The 14,608-nt window shown below is 45.4% G+C and overlaps 1 protein-coding gene across 1 annotated transcript in view; it reads right to left on the bottom strand.

Annotated features, from left to right (window-relative positions):
* The window catches only part of LOC139053052 (tRNA (guanine(37)-N(1))-methyltransferase), a 92,139-nt gene that overhangs the window by 55,916 nt on the left and 21,615 nt on the right, over window positions 1-14,608 (bottom strand). Inside the window, exon 3 of the mRNA XM_070530186.1 lies at window positions 2,479-2,618. Within this exon, the coding sequence (XP_070386287.1) occupies window positions 2,479-2,618 (140 nt within the window). The remainder of the gene's footprint in view (window positions 1-2,478; window positions 2,619-14,608) is intronic.

Genomic DNA, 14,608 nt, shown 5'->3' with positions numbered 1-14,608 from the left:
TTCTCTATAAAAAGAACTTTTCACCTAATGGCAGCAGCTACCTACTCGTCATTCCCGCATCTCTTCGCGACGAAGTCCTACATGCCTGTCACAACGAGCCGACCGCTGGTCACTTGGGATACACCCGCACATTGGCAAGAATAAGGCTAAAGTACTATTGGCCAAGACTTGCGTCGATCGTGAAACGTTACACACAGACATGCCTAGATTGCCAGCGCCGCAAAGCCCTACCCGGCAAGCCAGCTGGACTGCTGCATCCTGTTCAGATACCGCAAGCGCCATTCGAACAAATTGGCATGGACCTTTTAGGTCCATTTCCACTGTCTACTGCCGGCAATAGATGGATAATCGTCGTCACTGATTATCTTACTCGATACGCCGAAACAGGTGCTATCCAACGTGGAACAGCAGCCGAAGCAGCGCGATTTTTCGTCGAGGCCGTCGTCCTAAGGCATGGCGCTCCCGCAGTGGTCATAACAGATAGAGGATCTGCGTTCACGGCTGCGCTTCTGGATACCGTGTTGCGACTAAGTGGTACCACTCACCGAAAGACCACGGCTTATCATCCCCAAACCAATGGGCTGACAGAACGTCTGAATAAGACACTGGCAGACATGATGAGTATGTACATCGACGTCGACCACAAGAACTGGGACGAGATTTTACCATACGTTACATTTGCGTATAACACGGCTCGCCAAGAGACCACACGCGTGACGCCTTTCAACCTCGTTTACGGACGCGAAGTGACAACAATGTTGGACGCAATGCTGCCACACGAGTGCGGTGACGACGAGACTGGTGCCGACGAGTTTACGCAACGCGCAGAGGAAGCCAGGCAGCTTGCGCGTTTGCGAATCCAAGAACGACAGGACTACGATGCCCGACACTACAATCTTCGGCACAGACCCGTCACATACAACGTCGGTGACCAGGTGTGGATCTGGACTCCGATTCGTCGGCGGGGGCTGTCTGAGAAGCTCCTGCGAAGATACTTCGGCCCGTACACAGTTCTGCGCCGCATCAGCGATGTGAATTATGAAGTTGTTCCCGACAGCCATAACTTCTCCAAACGCCGGCGGCATCTGCCCGAGGTTGTGCACGTGCTTCGTATGAAGCCCTACATTTCCTCGTGACCTCCACTTTGCACCGTCTGTGCACAGCCTTCGGCGGTTCGTGCATCGGGACGATGCCTTTTTTTTTCAAAGGGGGGGCAAATGCCACATCCTATATGGTCGCCGCGGGTATGTGCCAGGCGATGAGAACGACGCTGAAGTGGCGCGCGAGTGGAAAAACAGAGACGACGACGACGTCGCGTTGACTGCTCTCATAAAAGTGCTTTTACACGTCCTCTACGCCGGCTTCCCCGTCTCCTAATAGGTTGCGACAATATGTTGCTTTTGTAAATGTTTCAAATGTTTTACACTTGCTTAGAGCAATATTAGTTAGCTCTTTTTTTGGCTGGTTAAGCTCTGCGCCAAAGGGTGGCTGGACCGTGGAGACCGATCAGGCAGTTCACTATGTCTACGCTAAAGTTCCTTCATCAGCTTGAGTTTATGCCTCCACCGTTCCATCGAAATGTTCAGCTAGTGTGTGATTACCGGAATACCAGACAAGTTCGGCGCTACGACAGAATGCTCGCAACGCACGCTGCTTTGATAGTTCTCGCTTGTGGATTGACGGCCAAGTGGCTAGCGGAGAGGTTTCGTGCGGGTGGGGGCGGGCTCCAAAACAACCAGAAGTGGACGATGTGATGTTGCATCGTGATGCAGAACCAGTGAAGGCAGAGCTTAGTCCCGAATGCTCAGAGAGCCAGTTGAGGAAGAAAAGCATGGCTAGGGAGGAGGGTAACTTGTAATCGCTTGTAGCTCCATTAATACATAACGTTTCACTTAAATTGTGGTGTGAATGTGCTACTTAAGCTGTACCCTATGCGTCTACAAAATTTGTCCGAACTGCTTCAGGGGCTTTTTAATAGGCGATAACCCAAACGCACTTCCATTCCCTGCTGCAGGTGGTGCAAAGTGAGCATCATGTTTCACTTATCCGCATTGGATTCTGGCATTTCCCATCAGCTTGGTTCCGTTTCGTTTCCCATCGCTGTCTTAAAATGAAAACGCATGTCTCGAGATACTCAGGCTCCACCAGATAGATGCGCATCATTGTCTTGTGCTGCAACAATTCAAGCAATGCTTCGCATTACGTAGATGTCAACCACAGTTGAGTCTGCTCAAGTATTTAGTTACTTTGGATTTTACGTCTTTCCAGTAACTACATTTCTTCTTGCATTGTTTTTTCTGCTCCCAGAATTTATAAACAAGGTTCTATTGTAATCAACCTCTTAAAACAAAATTTATGAGTTTTGGAAGAATTCCCTTTCAGCCTCAGCTGATTTAGTGTTTCCATTTAGCACTGCATCGGGAATTATCGCCATACAATACAATGCAATAGCAAGAGTGCACTGCAATAAAACAGTACCTGGCACCATTCTGCTTGACCTGGACCTTGGTGTCATGCTCTCCAGCAAGCAGCTCCATGTGAAAGTTGCGGAAGGTGCTCTCAATGATGTTCACCTTGCTCACCACACATCGGACGTTCTTTACCTTATCCAGGTACACCTAGAAATTACAAGAAACCACTTTTGAGTACCAAAGCAGTTTGGCTAGCTGGAGGTTGCTTGTGCTCACAAGTGGGCACATGTACACAACAATGCCTTCATTCCCACATGCATCTTATGTAGTCATTCGAATAACTGCATTAGCTCTGAGACTTGAAATGCTATGCAAGGAAGGGATGTTTTAGAGACATCAGAGGTCACACACTGTGGCAGTACTACACAGACAATTTCTTCAGTGCATGAAATAGACGGAAAATGTAACAAGGAGTATATTTATTGAAATCATTCCAACCAAAGCACATACAAAAGCACGCAGTCACAAAGAGTGTAATTATTCTGGCAGAAAAACTATGTGTCGTCGTCGTCGGCGGCGGCGGCGGCGGCGGCGGCGGCGGCGGCGGCGGCGGCGGCGGCGGCAGCAGCAGCAGCAGCAGCAGCAGCAGCAGCAAAGCAAAGCAAAGCAAAGCAAAGCAAAGCAAAGCAAGCAAGCAAAGCAAGCAAGCAAAGCAAGCAAGCAAAGCAAGCAAAGCAAAGCAAGCAAAGCAAAGCAAGCAAGCAAGCAAGCAAGCAAGCAAAGCAAGCAAGCAAGCAAGCAAGCTGCTGTGTGGCTTGCTCCATTCTGCCGAGCGCTGCCCCACAAGCCCATTGTTGGCTTGGGCAGGCTCGTATTTGTATGTAATTTTCGAAATAAATAAATCATTTATATATATATATATATATATATATATATAAGCAAGCAAAGCAAGCAAAGCAAAGCAAGCAAAGCAAAGCAAGCAAAGCAAAGCAAGCAAGCAGCAGCTTCCCTTCTCTTGGCACCTATTCTGTAGCCCTAATCGTCCACCTGTTATCTAACCTGCGCATTACATGACCTGCCCAGCTCCATTTCTTTCTCTTAATGTCAATTAGAATATCGGCTATACCCGTTTGCTCTCTGATCCAAACCGCTCTCTTTTCGTCTCTAAACGTTATGCCTAGCATTCTTTATTCCATTGCTCTTTACATGGTCCTTAACTTGTTCCCAAGCTTCTTTGTCAGTCTCCAAGTTTCCACTCCACATGTCAGCACCGATAAAGTGCACTGATTGTACACCTTCCTTTTCAATGATAATGGTGAGCTTCCAGTCAGGAGCTGACAATGTCTGCCGTATGCGCTCCAACCCATTTTTATTTTTCTGTGAATTTCCTTCTCATGATCAAAGTTCCCTCTGATTAATTGACCTAGGTAAACATACTCCTTCACAGACTCTAGAGGCCAACTGGCGGATGATCCTGAACTCTTGTTCCTTTGCCTGGCTACTTATCATCATCTTTGTCTTTTGCATATTAATCTTCAACCCCACTCTTACACATTCTCTGTTAAGGTCCTCAATCATTTGTTGTAACTAGTCTGCATTGTTGGTGAATAAAACAATGTCATTGCCAAACCGAAGGTTGCCAAGACATTCGCCGTCGATCCTTTCTCCTAAGCCTTCCCAGATTAATAATTTGAATACTTCTTTCAAAAAAATTAAATTAAATTATGAGGTTTTACGTACCCAAACCACTTCCTGATTATGAGGCACGCCGCAGTGGAGGATTCCGGAAATTTCAACCACCTGGGGTTCTTTAACGTGCACCTAAATCTAAGTACACGGGTGTTTTCGCATTTCGCCCCCACCGAAATGCAGCCGCCGTGGCCGGGATTTGATACCACGACCTCGTGCTCAGCAGCCCAACACCATAGCCACTGAGCAACCACGGCGGGTTACTTCTTACAAGTACGCAGTGAATAGCATTGGAGAGTTTGTGTCTCCCTGTCTGACCCCTTTCTTTATAGGTATCGTCCTGCTTTTCTTGTGTAGAATTAACGTAGCTATAGAACCTTTGTAGATATTTTCCAAGGTATTTATGTAAGCGGCTTGTACTCCTTGATTACGTAATGCCTCTATGACTGCTAATATCCCTACTGAACCAAATGCCTTTTCGTAATCTATGGAACTAGCAGTTACTATGAGGTTAGTAACTGCTATACCAAGATTAGAAGTGATTGTCGTGGTCTTTCGGTCTTGCCATGCCCCCTACGGTGGTTAAATCCCGGCCCCAATGATGGCAGTGAGACCTCTATGGAATCCATGTTGAAAGAGTTGCTGTTAGGTCAGAACAAGTTGGCAGTGGATGTGACTGCGCTCAGGGAGCAACAGAATAAGGTGGAAAATGTTATAGCTGATTGGGGAGCCAGATTCACTGAATTGGAAAAATGAGTCTCGCATATAGATGACCGTGAGCGTACGATAAGATCACTGGAGGCGAAGTTAACTGATCTGGAGGATAGAAGCAGGCGATCCAATCTGGTACTCTTTGGCATTCTGAAGGATGCCGGCGAAACTGAACCTATTCACAAAAATAAAGCTCTTCACGAGGCGTTTTCTGCAAAGCTTGCTGTTCCTTGCAAATCTGTCGGCAGAATTCATCTTGTTAATAAAAATAACAAGAGACCAGTCATCATTTACTTCCAGGATGTTACCGAAAAACAGCTTGTCTTAAAAAGTGCATATAAATTAAAGGGTAGTTGAATATCAATTCAAAACAATTACTAGGGCAGCACACTAAGGAAACGAAAACTCTTGTGGGATAGTGCTAAATGTGAAAGAGAACAAGGCAAGAAAGTTCGTTTAATTAATGATAAGATGCGTGTTAACAATGAACTATTCACATGGGATGACAGTAAGAACTTGAGGATAAAAACTGACAGCCATAAAAGAACTTGGAAAAATGAATGACTTGCCTCCGCTGTCCCGCCTCCACTAGCGCTCACTCTGTTTTCCATCCCCTTTGATCACCCCTACCTTCTTTCTTTTTGCTCTTTCTGAGCTGCGCTACAAGCCTAAAGCTTGCCTCCGCTGACAGTTCTGCTAGTGCTAAATAACTGAGAATTTTAAACATCAATGCCCGCAGTGTCGTTAATAAATCGGAAACCTTGAGGCAACTATCATGGGTTACAAGCCCCATGTAGTTGTGATACCAGAAACATGGTTGCTTGACAATATTGAAGATGCTGTTGTGTGCCCTCCATCTTATCAAGCGTATCACCGTGTCAGGTGTACTAGAGGGGGCGGGGTAACAGCTTTAGTAAAAGAAACTATACCAGCTACTCTGTTATGTCAGGCCGATAACTTGGAATCTATTACAATAAAGTTTACTTGCTGGGATAAATCATTTTTTTTTTATACGCAGTTTATCGAGCACCTGACTCGCCCCCAGAATCCTTTCGTGATCTTTTTGAACACATGGTTTCATTTATAAGCGATAAAGTACTACTTATAGCTGACTTCAATCTACCAGATATTGATTAGGAGAACGGGTTTTTCTGCACTGGGATTAATTCACACTTAGGTTACTTGCATGACATCATTCTGTCTCACAATCTACAACAGGTTGTAAAACAGCCAACGTGCACTTATGGGACGTCAGCAACCATACTTGACCTCATTTTTGTAAGTCGTTCATTAGAAAACTTTTTGTTTCGGTTGAACCTGGAATTTCTGATCATAGTCTGGTATATTTTTCTTGTTCTTTGGAAGTGCTTAACACCAAAAACTGCAAAACAACCACTGTTAAAGATTTTTCTCGTGCCGGAGACGAAAGTGTCTAGGATTATCTTTAGCAATACCTTGATAACTTTCACGATAACAATGCTACTGTGCTTTGGGACAAATTTAAAGAAATTATCACTCACTGCCTTAGCAACTTTATTCCTAATAAATCTAAAAAAAACTTCCAAGGCTACTCCCTGGACAACAAGAAAGATCTTGCACCTTAAAAGAAAACTTAAGCGCTGAAGACAACGATGTGCCTCTTGTGTTTCAATTCACAAAATCCAAAATAATCTAAACCAAGAAGTACGGCAAGCTAAACGCTGGTATTTTCGCCATACATTGCCAAATTTCATTAAAACGGCGCCCCCAAGATTTTGGGTTTTTCTAAGCACAAAAACCAAGTCAACTGACCAAATGGTTCATGAGGGCCATGTCATTGTCGAAAAACAATGTATTGGGGAGCAATTCAATAATTATTTTCAGAATGTTTTTTCAAATTTCAATGATAGTCTAAACCTTAACCGCATGTCATGTAGCTCAATCTCTGATATTGTTTCGAAACCGGGTGTAGTGTTGATGTTGCTGAACTTCAAAGCTAAATCATCTCCTGGACCAAATAACATACCAAATGCTTTCCTGCGCAAGTATGCTGTGCGTTAGCCCTTTTTCCTGTTGTTATCTTTCGTTTCTCATTATCTTCGGCTAATCTTCCTACAGACTGGCTAACTGCATGTGTCGTTACCATACAGAAAAAAGGTGACGAAACCCTAGTATCTAGTTATCGTCCGATAACATTAACTTTATCATGTTGCAAGTTAATTGAACATATTATAGCTAATGAAATAACCAAATTGCTAAGTGAAAACAACGTACAGTTTCCTCATCAGCATGGTTTCCAGGAGAGTTTCTCTACTGTAACACAATTAACCACGATTATTCACAACTTTGCAAGTGCTATTGACAAGTCAAACCAAATTGACATAATATTTTTAGACTAAGAAAGCGTTTGACCTTGTTCCTCACACTAAACTTATAGAAAAACTACAGCTGATAGACCTTCCAGCCTATATTAACTGGGTGGCGGCTTATCAGTCTAATCACAAGCAATTTGTTTCAATTGATAATTACTCTTCTAACACTTTCAGTAACCTCTGGAGTACCTCAAGGTAGTGTGCTAGGACCTTAAGTATTTCTAACAAACATAAACGACATCGCTAACGAAATTTCTTATCCTGTTAGACTATTTGCTGACGACTGTGTGTTGTATAACGAGGTTACTTGCCATGAAGATCAATTAATGCTTAACTGTGACCTTCAAAACATTCTTTCCTGGTGCAGTCGGTAGGGCATGGAAATAAACAGAGAACGAGCTGTTTGCATGTCCATAACAAAAAAAATGTTTGTCTATACCCTCGGCTCTGAACCGCTGACCAAAGTCAGCCAATATAAATATATTGGAATCACAGTAATCAGTGACGTCGGCTGGAATAGCCACATTTCTAACGCATGTAACTCATCTTTGCAGCGGTGGCGTAACTCATCGGTAACTCATCTTTGCAGCCGAAGTGCAGTGGTGGCGTAGAGGTAGAACACCCGCCTCGCGTGCAAGAGGTCCGTGGTTCGAATCCCGGTGCCGTGCAATTTTCCACCGAATTAAAAAAAAAAAAAATCCGTGCGTTGATAAAATTGCATAAACAGGCCTGGAGTGTGGCCTGATCCCAGTGACCAGAACCGGTAATGAACTCCCTCACCAGAGCAGGATTGGCCACCCTGATGCAGTACTTGGACACAACCTCCTGTATGAACATAACAATCAAACCCCGGCCCTCAGTCCCCAGCAGCTGCAAAGAAACTGACCACCGCGGCGGTCTGACCTGCGACGCAGCAAAGGGTGCTAAGAATCCCTGGCTCCGGACAGGCCCCCATTGGAATATGAACCTAGCAATGTTTAACGCTAGAACGGTGAGGCGAGTCTAATAATAATAATAATTATGGGGTTTTACGTGCCAAAACCACTTTCTGATTATGAGGCACGCCGTAGTGGGGGTCTCCGGAAATTTCGACCACCTGGGGTTCTTTAACGTGCACCTAAATCTAAGTACATGGGTGTTTTCGCATTTCGCCCCCATCTATATGCGGCCGCCGTGGCCGGGATTCGATCCCGCGACCTCGTGCTCAGCAGCCTAACACCATAGCCACTGAGCAACCACGGCGGGTGGTGAGGCGAGTCTAGTGAGGTGAGTCTAGCAGTGCTATTGGAGGAATTAGAGGGTATTAAATAGGATATAATAGGGCTCAGTGAAGTTAGGAAGCCAAAAGAAGCATATACAGTGCTAAAAAGCGGGCACGTCCTGTGCTACCGAGGCTTAGCGGAGAGACGAGAACTAGGAGTCGGATTCCTGATTAATAAGAATATAGCTGGTAACATACAGGAATTCTATAGCATTAACAAGAAGGTGGCAGGTCTTGTTTAGAAGCTTAATAAGAGGTAGAAAATCAAGGTTGTACAGGTCTGCGCCCCTACATCCAGTCATAATGACCAGGAAGTCGAAAGCTTCTATGAAGACGTGGAATCGGCGATGGGTAGAGTGAAAACAAAATACACTATACTGATGGGCGACTTCTCAATGCCAAGGTAGGCAAGAAGCAGGCTGGAGACAAGGCAGTGGGGGAATATGGCATAGGCACTAGGAATAGCAGAGGAGGGTTATTAGTAGACTTTGCGGAACAGAATAATATGTGGATAACGAATACCTTCTTCCGCAAGCGCGATAGCCGAAAGTGGACGTGGAGGAGCCCAAATGGCGAGACTAGAAATGAAGCATAACTGCGAGTCGGCCTAGTTGGAACATATTCATATTGATACTTTTTGTGCACAAACAAACAGGGATGAAGAATAGGGTTAGAAAGCGCTCGTCCTTGTATTGCCCCTATTCTTCGTCCCTGTTTGTTTGCGCACAAAAAGTATCAATATGACTAGAAATGAAATAGATTTTACACTCTGCGCTAACCATGGCATCATACAAAATGTGGACTTGCTTGGCAAGGTGCACTGCAGTGATCATAGGATGGTAAGAACTCAAACTAGCCTAGACCTGAAGAGGGAACGGAAGAAACTGGTACATAAGAAGTCGATCAATGAGTTAGCGGTAAGAGGGAAAATAATGGAATTCCGGATCAAGCTACAGAACAGGTATTCGGCTTTAACTCAGGAAGAGGACCTTAGTGTTGAAGCAATGAAGGACAATCTTGTGGGCATCATTAAGGAGTGTGGAATAGAAGTCAAACTCCATTAGACAGGATACCAGCAAGCTATCAAAGGAGACAAAAGATCTGATCAAGAAACGCCAATGTATTAAAGCCTCTAACCTTACAGCTAGAACAGAACTGGCAGAACTTTCGAAGTTAATCAACAAGCGTAAGACAGCTGACATAAGGAAGTATAATATGGATAGAATTGAACATGCTCTTAGAAATGGAGGAAGCCTAAAAGCAGTGAATAAGAAACTAGGAATTGACAAGAATCAGATGTATGCGTTACGAGACAAAGCCGGCAATATCATTACTAATATGGATGAGATTGTTCAAGTGGCTGAGGAGTTCTATAGAGATATATACAGTACCAGTGGCACCCACAACGATAATGGAAGAGAGAATAGTCTAGAGGAATTCGAAATCCCAGAGGTAACGCCGGAAGAAGTAAAGAAAGCCTTGGGAGCTATGCAAAGGGGAAAGGCAGCTGGGGAGGATCAGGTAACAGCAGAGTTGTTGAAGGATGGTGGGCAGATTGTTCTAGAAAAACTGGCCACCCGGTATACGCAATGCCTCATGACTTCGAGCGTACCTCAATCTTGGAAAAACGCCAACATAGTCCTAATCCATAAGAAAGGGGATGCCAAAGACTTGAAAAATTATAGACCAATCAGCTTACTGTCCGTTGCCTACAAAGTATTTACTAAGGTAATCGCAAATAGAATCAGGAACACCTTAGACTTCTGTCAAGCAAAGGACGAGGCAGGATTCCGTAAAGGCTACTCAACAAGAGACCATATTCACACTATCAATCAGGTGATAGAGAAATGTGCGGAATATAACCAACCCTTATATATAGCTTTCATTGATTACGAGAAAGCGTTTGATTCTGTCGAAACCTCAGCAGTCATGGAGGCATTGCAGAATCAGGGTGTAGACGAGCCGTATTTAAAAATACTGAAAGATATCTATAGCGGCTCCACAGCCACCGTAGTCCTCCATAAAGAAAGCAACAGAAACCAAATAAAGAAAGACGTCAAGCAGGGAGATACAATCTCTCCAATGTTATTCACAGCGTGTTTACAGGAGGTATTCAGAGACCTGGATTGGGAAGAGTTGGGGATAAAAGTTAACGGAGAATACCTTAGTAACTTGCGATTCGCTGATGATATTGCCTTGCTTAGTAACTCAGGGGACCAATTGCAATGCATGCTCACTGACCTGGAGAGGCAAAGCAGAAGAGTGGGTCTAAAAATTAATCTGCAGAAAACTAAAGTAATGTTTAACAGTCTCGGTAGAGAACAGGAAATTACAATAGGTAGCGAGGCAGTGGAAGTGGTAAGGGAATAAATCTACTTAGGGCAGGTAGTGACGGCGGATCCGGATCATGAGACGGAAATAATCAGAAGAATAAGAATGGGCTGGGGTGTGTTTGGCAGGCATTCTCAGATCATGAACAGCAGGTTGCCATTATCCCTCAAGAGGAAAGTGTATAGTAGCTGTGTCTTACCAGTACTCACCTACGGTGCAGAAACCTGGAGGCTTACGAAAAGGGTTTTACTTAAATTAAGTACGATGCAACAAGCTATGGAAAGAAGAATGATAGGTGTAATGTTAAGGAACAAGAAGAGAGCAGCTTGGGTAAGGAAAGAAACGCGAGTTAATGACATCTTAGTTGAAATCAAGAAAAGGAAATGGGCATGGGCAGGGCATGCGATGAGGGAAGATAACCTGGTGGTCATTAAAGGTTACAGATTGGATTCCAAGAGAATGGAAGCGTAGCAGGGTGCGGTGGAAAGTTAGGTGGACGGATGAGATTAAGAATTTTACAGGGACAACATGGCCACAATTAGCACATGACTGGTGTAGCTGGAGAAGTATGGGAGAGGCCTTTGCCTTGCAGTGGGCGTAGCCAGGCTGATGATGATGCAATAGCAAAACAACGTCTCGGGTTGCTTGGGCCCCACCATCTCAATGGGCCTCTGGAGACTTTAGCATTGATTTGCACTGAGTGGGCATATGAAAACTTCTCAACAAAATGCACTGCACGAAGAAGCTGCTGACACAGGCTGAATTTGAGGAGTGCAAATATAAGCTTGCCGAAGCCGTAAAACAACAATGACAGTCTTCAGCCGCTCGAGCCCCACCAGCTTGGCTTGTTTAGGTGCCTTGTGCTTGACCCACTTCTTTGCTACTGCATGAAGTGCAGAAGCAAAGGAGTGGGAACACCATCTTCCGCTCTACTCCTTCAGTTTTGACGTCAGGGACTCGCATTGAAAAAAAAAAAAAAAAAACACAGAGGACACCTAAGCACTTCTTACAAGTTGTGAAAAAGAAAGCATTAATGTTCAATTGAACGGCATTGAGCAGTTTTGTGCTGCAAGTAATGTACCACACCGCCAAGTGCTGCCCGAGCCAGCAAGCGGCACCAGCTTGCGGTGCCAATGCCACGTGCCACCAACACAGCGATGCCCATCAGGGGACGCATCTTGACTGTAGCGACAGAGAATAGACCGATATTTGTGTTGCCCTGATCAATCACTTCTTCCATTTTATTGCGTGTTGAAGAACAGCCTCGCTCGCCAACTGCTTTAACCTTGTCTTCGCCGGTTGTCTTGTCGATGAGCAATACGAGAAGAAGGTGAAAGCAGGAGCGAACGTTTCGACAAGTGGACTTGTCTTCTTCAAGGCTTTGAAGGAGACAAGTACAGTTGTCGAAACGTTGGCTCCTGCTTTCACCTTGTTCTCATTTTGCTTATCGTCCTGAAATCCCATCTCATGACTTGCCCCTGTTTTCCCGGTTGTCTTGTGCAACGCATGACATTTTATGCCACTGCTTTCCCGCGGTGGACTCAACATCCTCCCAGGGCCGCGATGTGGTCGTTTGCCTGCAAAGGGTACAACCGTTGATCAGCATGCCTGATTTGCTGGCCATTTGGGAAAGCGATTCTGAAATATCTCTCGAGGCTGCCCGCTTGGAAATGCCTCGACCATTCTGCCGAGTTTCCACTGCAGCACCGGCACGATGTCATCCTTGATAATTACCAAGTCACCAATGTGCAGACAGGATGAACGTGATGGCTGACGGAGCTGAGCAGAAGCAAATATTTTTTCTTCCGCTGTTTCCATAATCGGTGCAGAACCTTTTCTCTGTACTTCACCCACCTTTACAAGTCATGCGTAATGTAGCTAGGCAAACAGGAGGTGGTTCTTGCTGGTAGTCTCACTACGTGCTTGCCATTAGCGCCTCTGCATCTTCAGTGTCCTACAGAGCTGCGTTAGAGGGCGGCAGTCGACAATCGCATGTACTTCAGCCAGCACTGTGAGTAGTTTTTCGTAAGCGAGGGTGCTTTCGTCCAATGCAGTGCTTCAGCGCATCCTTAATTGTCCAAATGACGTGCTCCCCGAAACCACCCCATCACGGAGCTCGTCCTGTGATGAATTTCCACCTGATGCGCTGAGCGCTTGCGTGGTCGTGGACGGTCTCATTGAGCAGCAATCGCAGTTGTTTGGAACAGCTGCGGAATGTCATGGCGTTATCAGAATACCTATACTGTAGATGAAATGCCATGCTTGGATGTAAAACAATGAAAGGCAAGGATGAATGCTTGCGCTGTCATGTCCAAGGTTACCTTTAGGTGCACTGCTGGTGTCACCGCACAGGAGAAAACGGCAATATAAAGCTTCGCAGACTCTAGTGTAGAGCGGCAGTAAAGTGGGCTGCAAAAGCCTATTTCCACAACGTCGAACGGTGATGTTTCTCAAAAGCGTGGCAGTTTGGGCGAGTTGGTACGTCATGACTGTTTTAGGCTTGTAGCGCAGCTCACTCTGTTTTCCGTTTCCTTTGATTACCCCTACCTCCTTCCTTTTTTGCTCTTCCGAGCTGCGCTACAAGCCTAAAACAGTGGTGATGTTTCTGCTATGCAACCTTTCAGTAATGGTGCCACCGGGCCTGATGCTAAAAGCCACCGTCAACGGCGACACGGCAAGCACAACTGAAGCAACTTCTTAATGATTCGTCTTCCCTTTAAGATCCAAAATCTTGACCAGAGGTCCCGAAGCGTAACTTTAACTCAGCATGTAGAAGCCGGACATGTGTTGCAGATACCAAGAGCCATATAAACACATGGTCACTTGGCAACAGGATTGGAAGTTCCTCTGACCCATCAAGTGCCTGTAAGCGGCCTCCAGCTCTAAGCAGCCCGTCCTAATCAATATCCAGCTGTATGGTCAGACACTATCAATATCTGGCTGTATGGCCCGGACGCAAGTTCACTGTTCAGGTCATGCACTGCCAGCACAGCGCAAGGCTTCAAAGGCCAGTTGCCTTCTGGTTTGGCCAACCACAGAGGTCCAGCCCACCACTGTTTCTTTGAACTGCTGTTGCTACTCCGCGGGTCAAAAAGTCTGCCAGGTAGTTTGCGCTCACACAGTGCCACCAAGTGTAGCCTTGGTTCAAAGTCTGAATCTCACAAACATGGTTCCTTACAAGTGTCTCCAAGCATTTAGCATTGTCAGAGACCCAATGTAACGCTATCGTTGAAACACTACAGAAGGAGGCAACTTATGATGAGACCTTGGGCATTTTCTAGATGTAATGCCATAATCTCACCACTAACAAATATGCAAGAAGCTAGCTCTAAACGTAGTAGAGAAACCATCTTTAGTGGTGCAAGGTGAGACTTGCTAATAAGGAGCCAGACGGTAAAACTGCCGTTGGCTAGTGGTTGGCATACAAGCACTGTGACTCCGTACACATGAGGGCTGGCATCAGCGAACAAATTTATTGTCTTGCGATGTCAGTGAGATGCAATGTGGAATGCGAAGGGCAGAGAGGAAAGGGAGTTCTGATTCCCAGTTCTTCCACAAGACCTAAAAATCAAATGGTAGAGGCTCGTCTAAACTGATGCCTTGCCACCATAGCCATTGGAACAGGAGTCGATCTCTCATGTGAAATGGAGCCATGAAGCCAGATGGGTCGAATAGCCTGGTGAAGGCTTGTAAAACGGCTCGCTTCATCGATGACTGAGTTGAAATATATGAGAGTACGGTTTGTGTGGCGAGGGTGATGTCATCTGAAAAGCAGCCCCAAAGCATACCAAGCACTTTGGACTTGAAGCTCACTAACATTCTCAAGTGAGAGGCCGTCATTCAAGAACTGGGTG

Source organism: Dermacentor albipictus, unplaced genomic scaffold (assembly GCF_038994185.2).
Source record: "Dermacentor albipictus isolate Rhodes 1998 colony unplaced genomic scaffold, USDA_Dalb.pri_finalv2 scaffold_61, whole genome shotgun sequence".
NCBI classification, from domain to species: domain Eukaryota; kingdom Metazoa; phylum Arthropoda; class Arachnida; order Ixodida; family Ixodidae; genus Dermacentor; species Dermacentor albipictus.
This window is presented reverse-complemented; position numbering and strand designations above follow the sequence as displayed.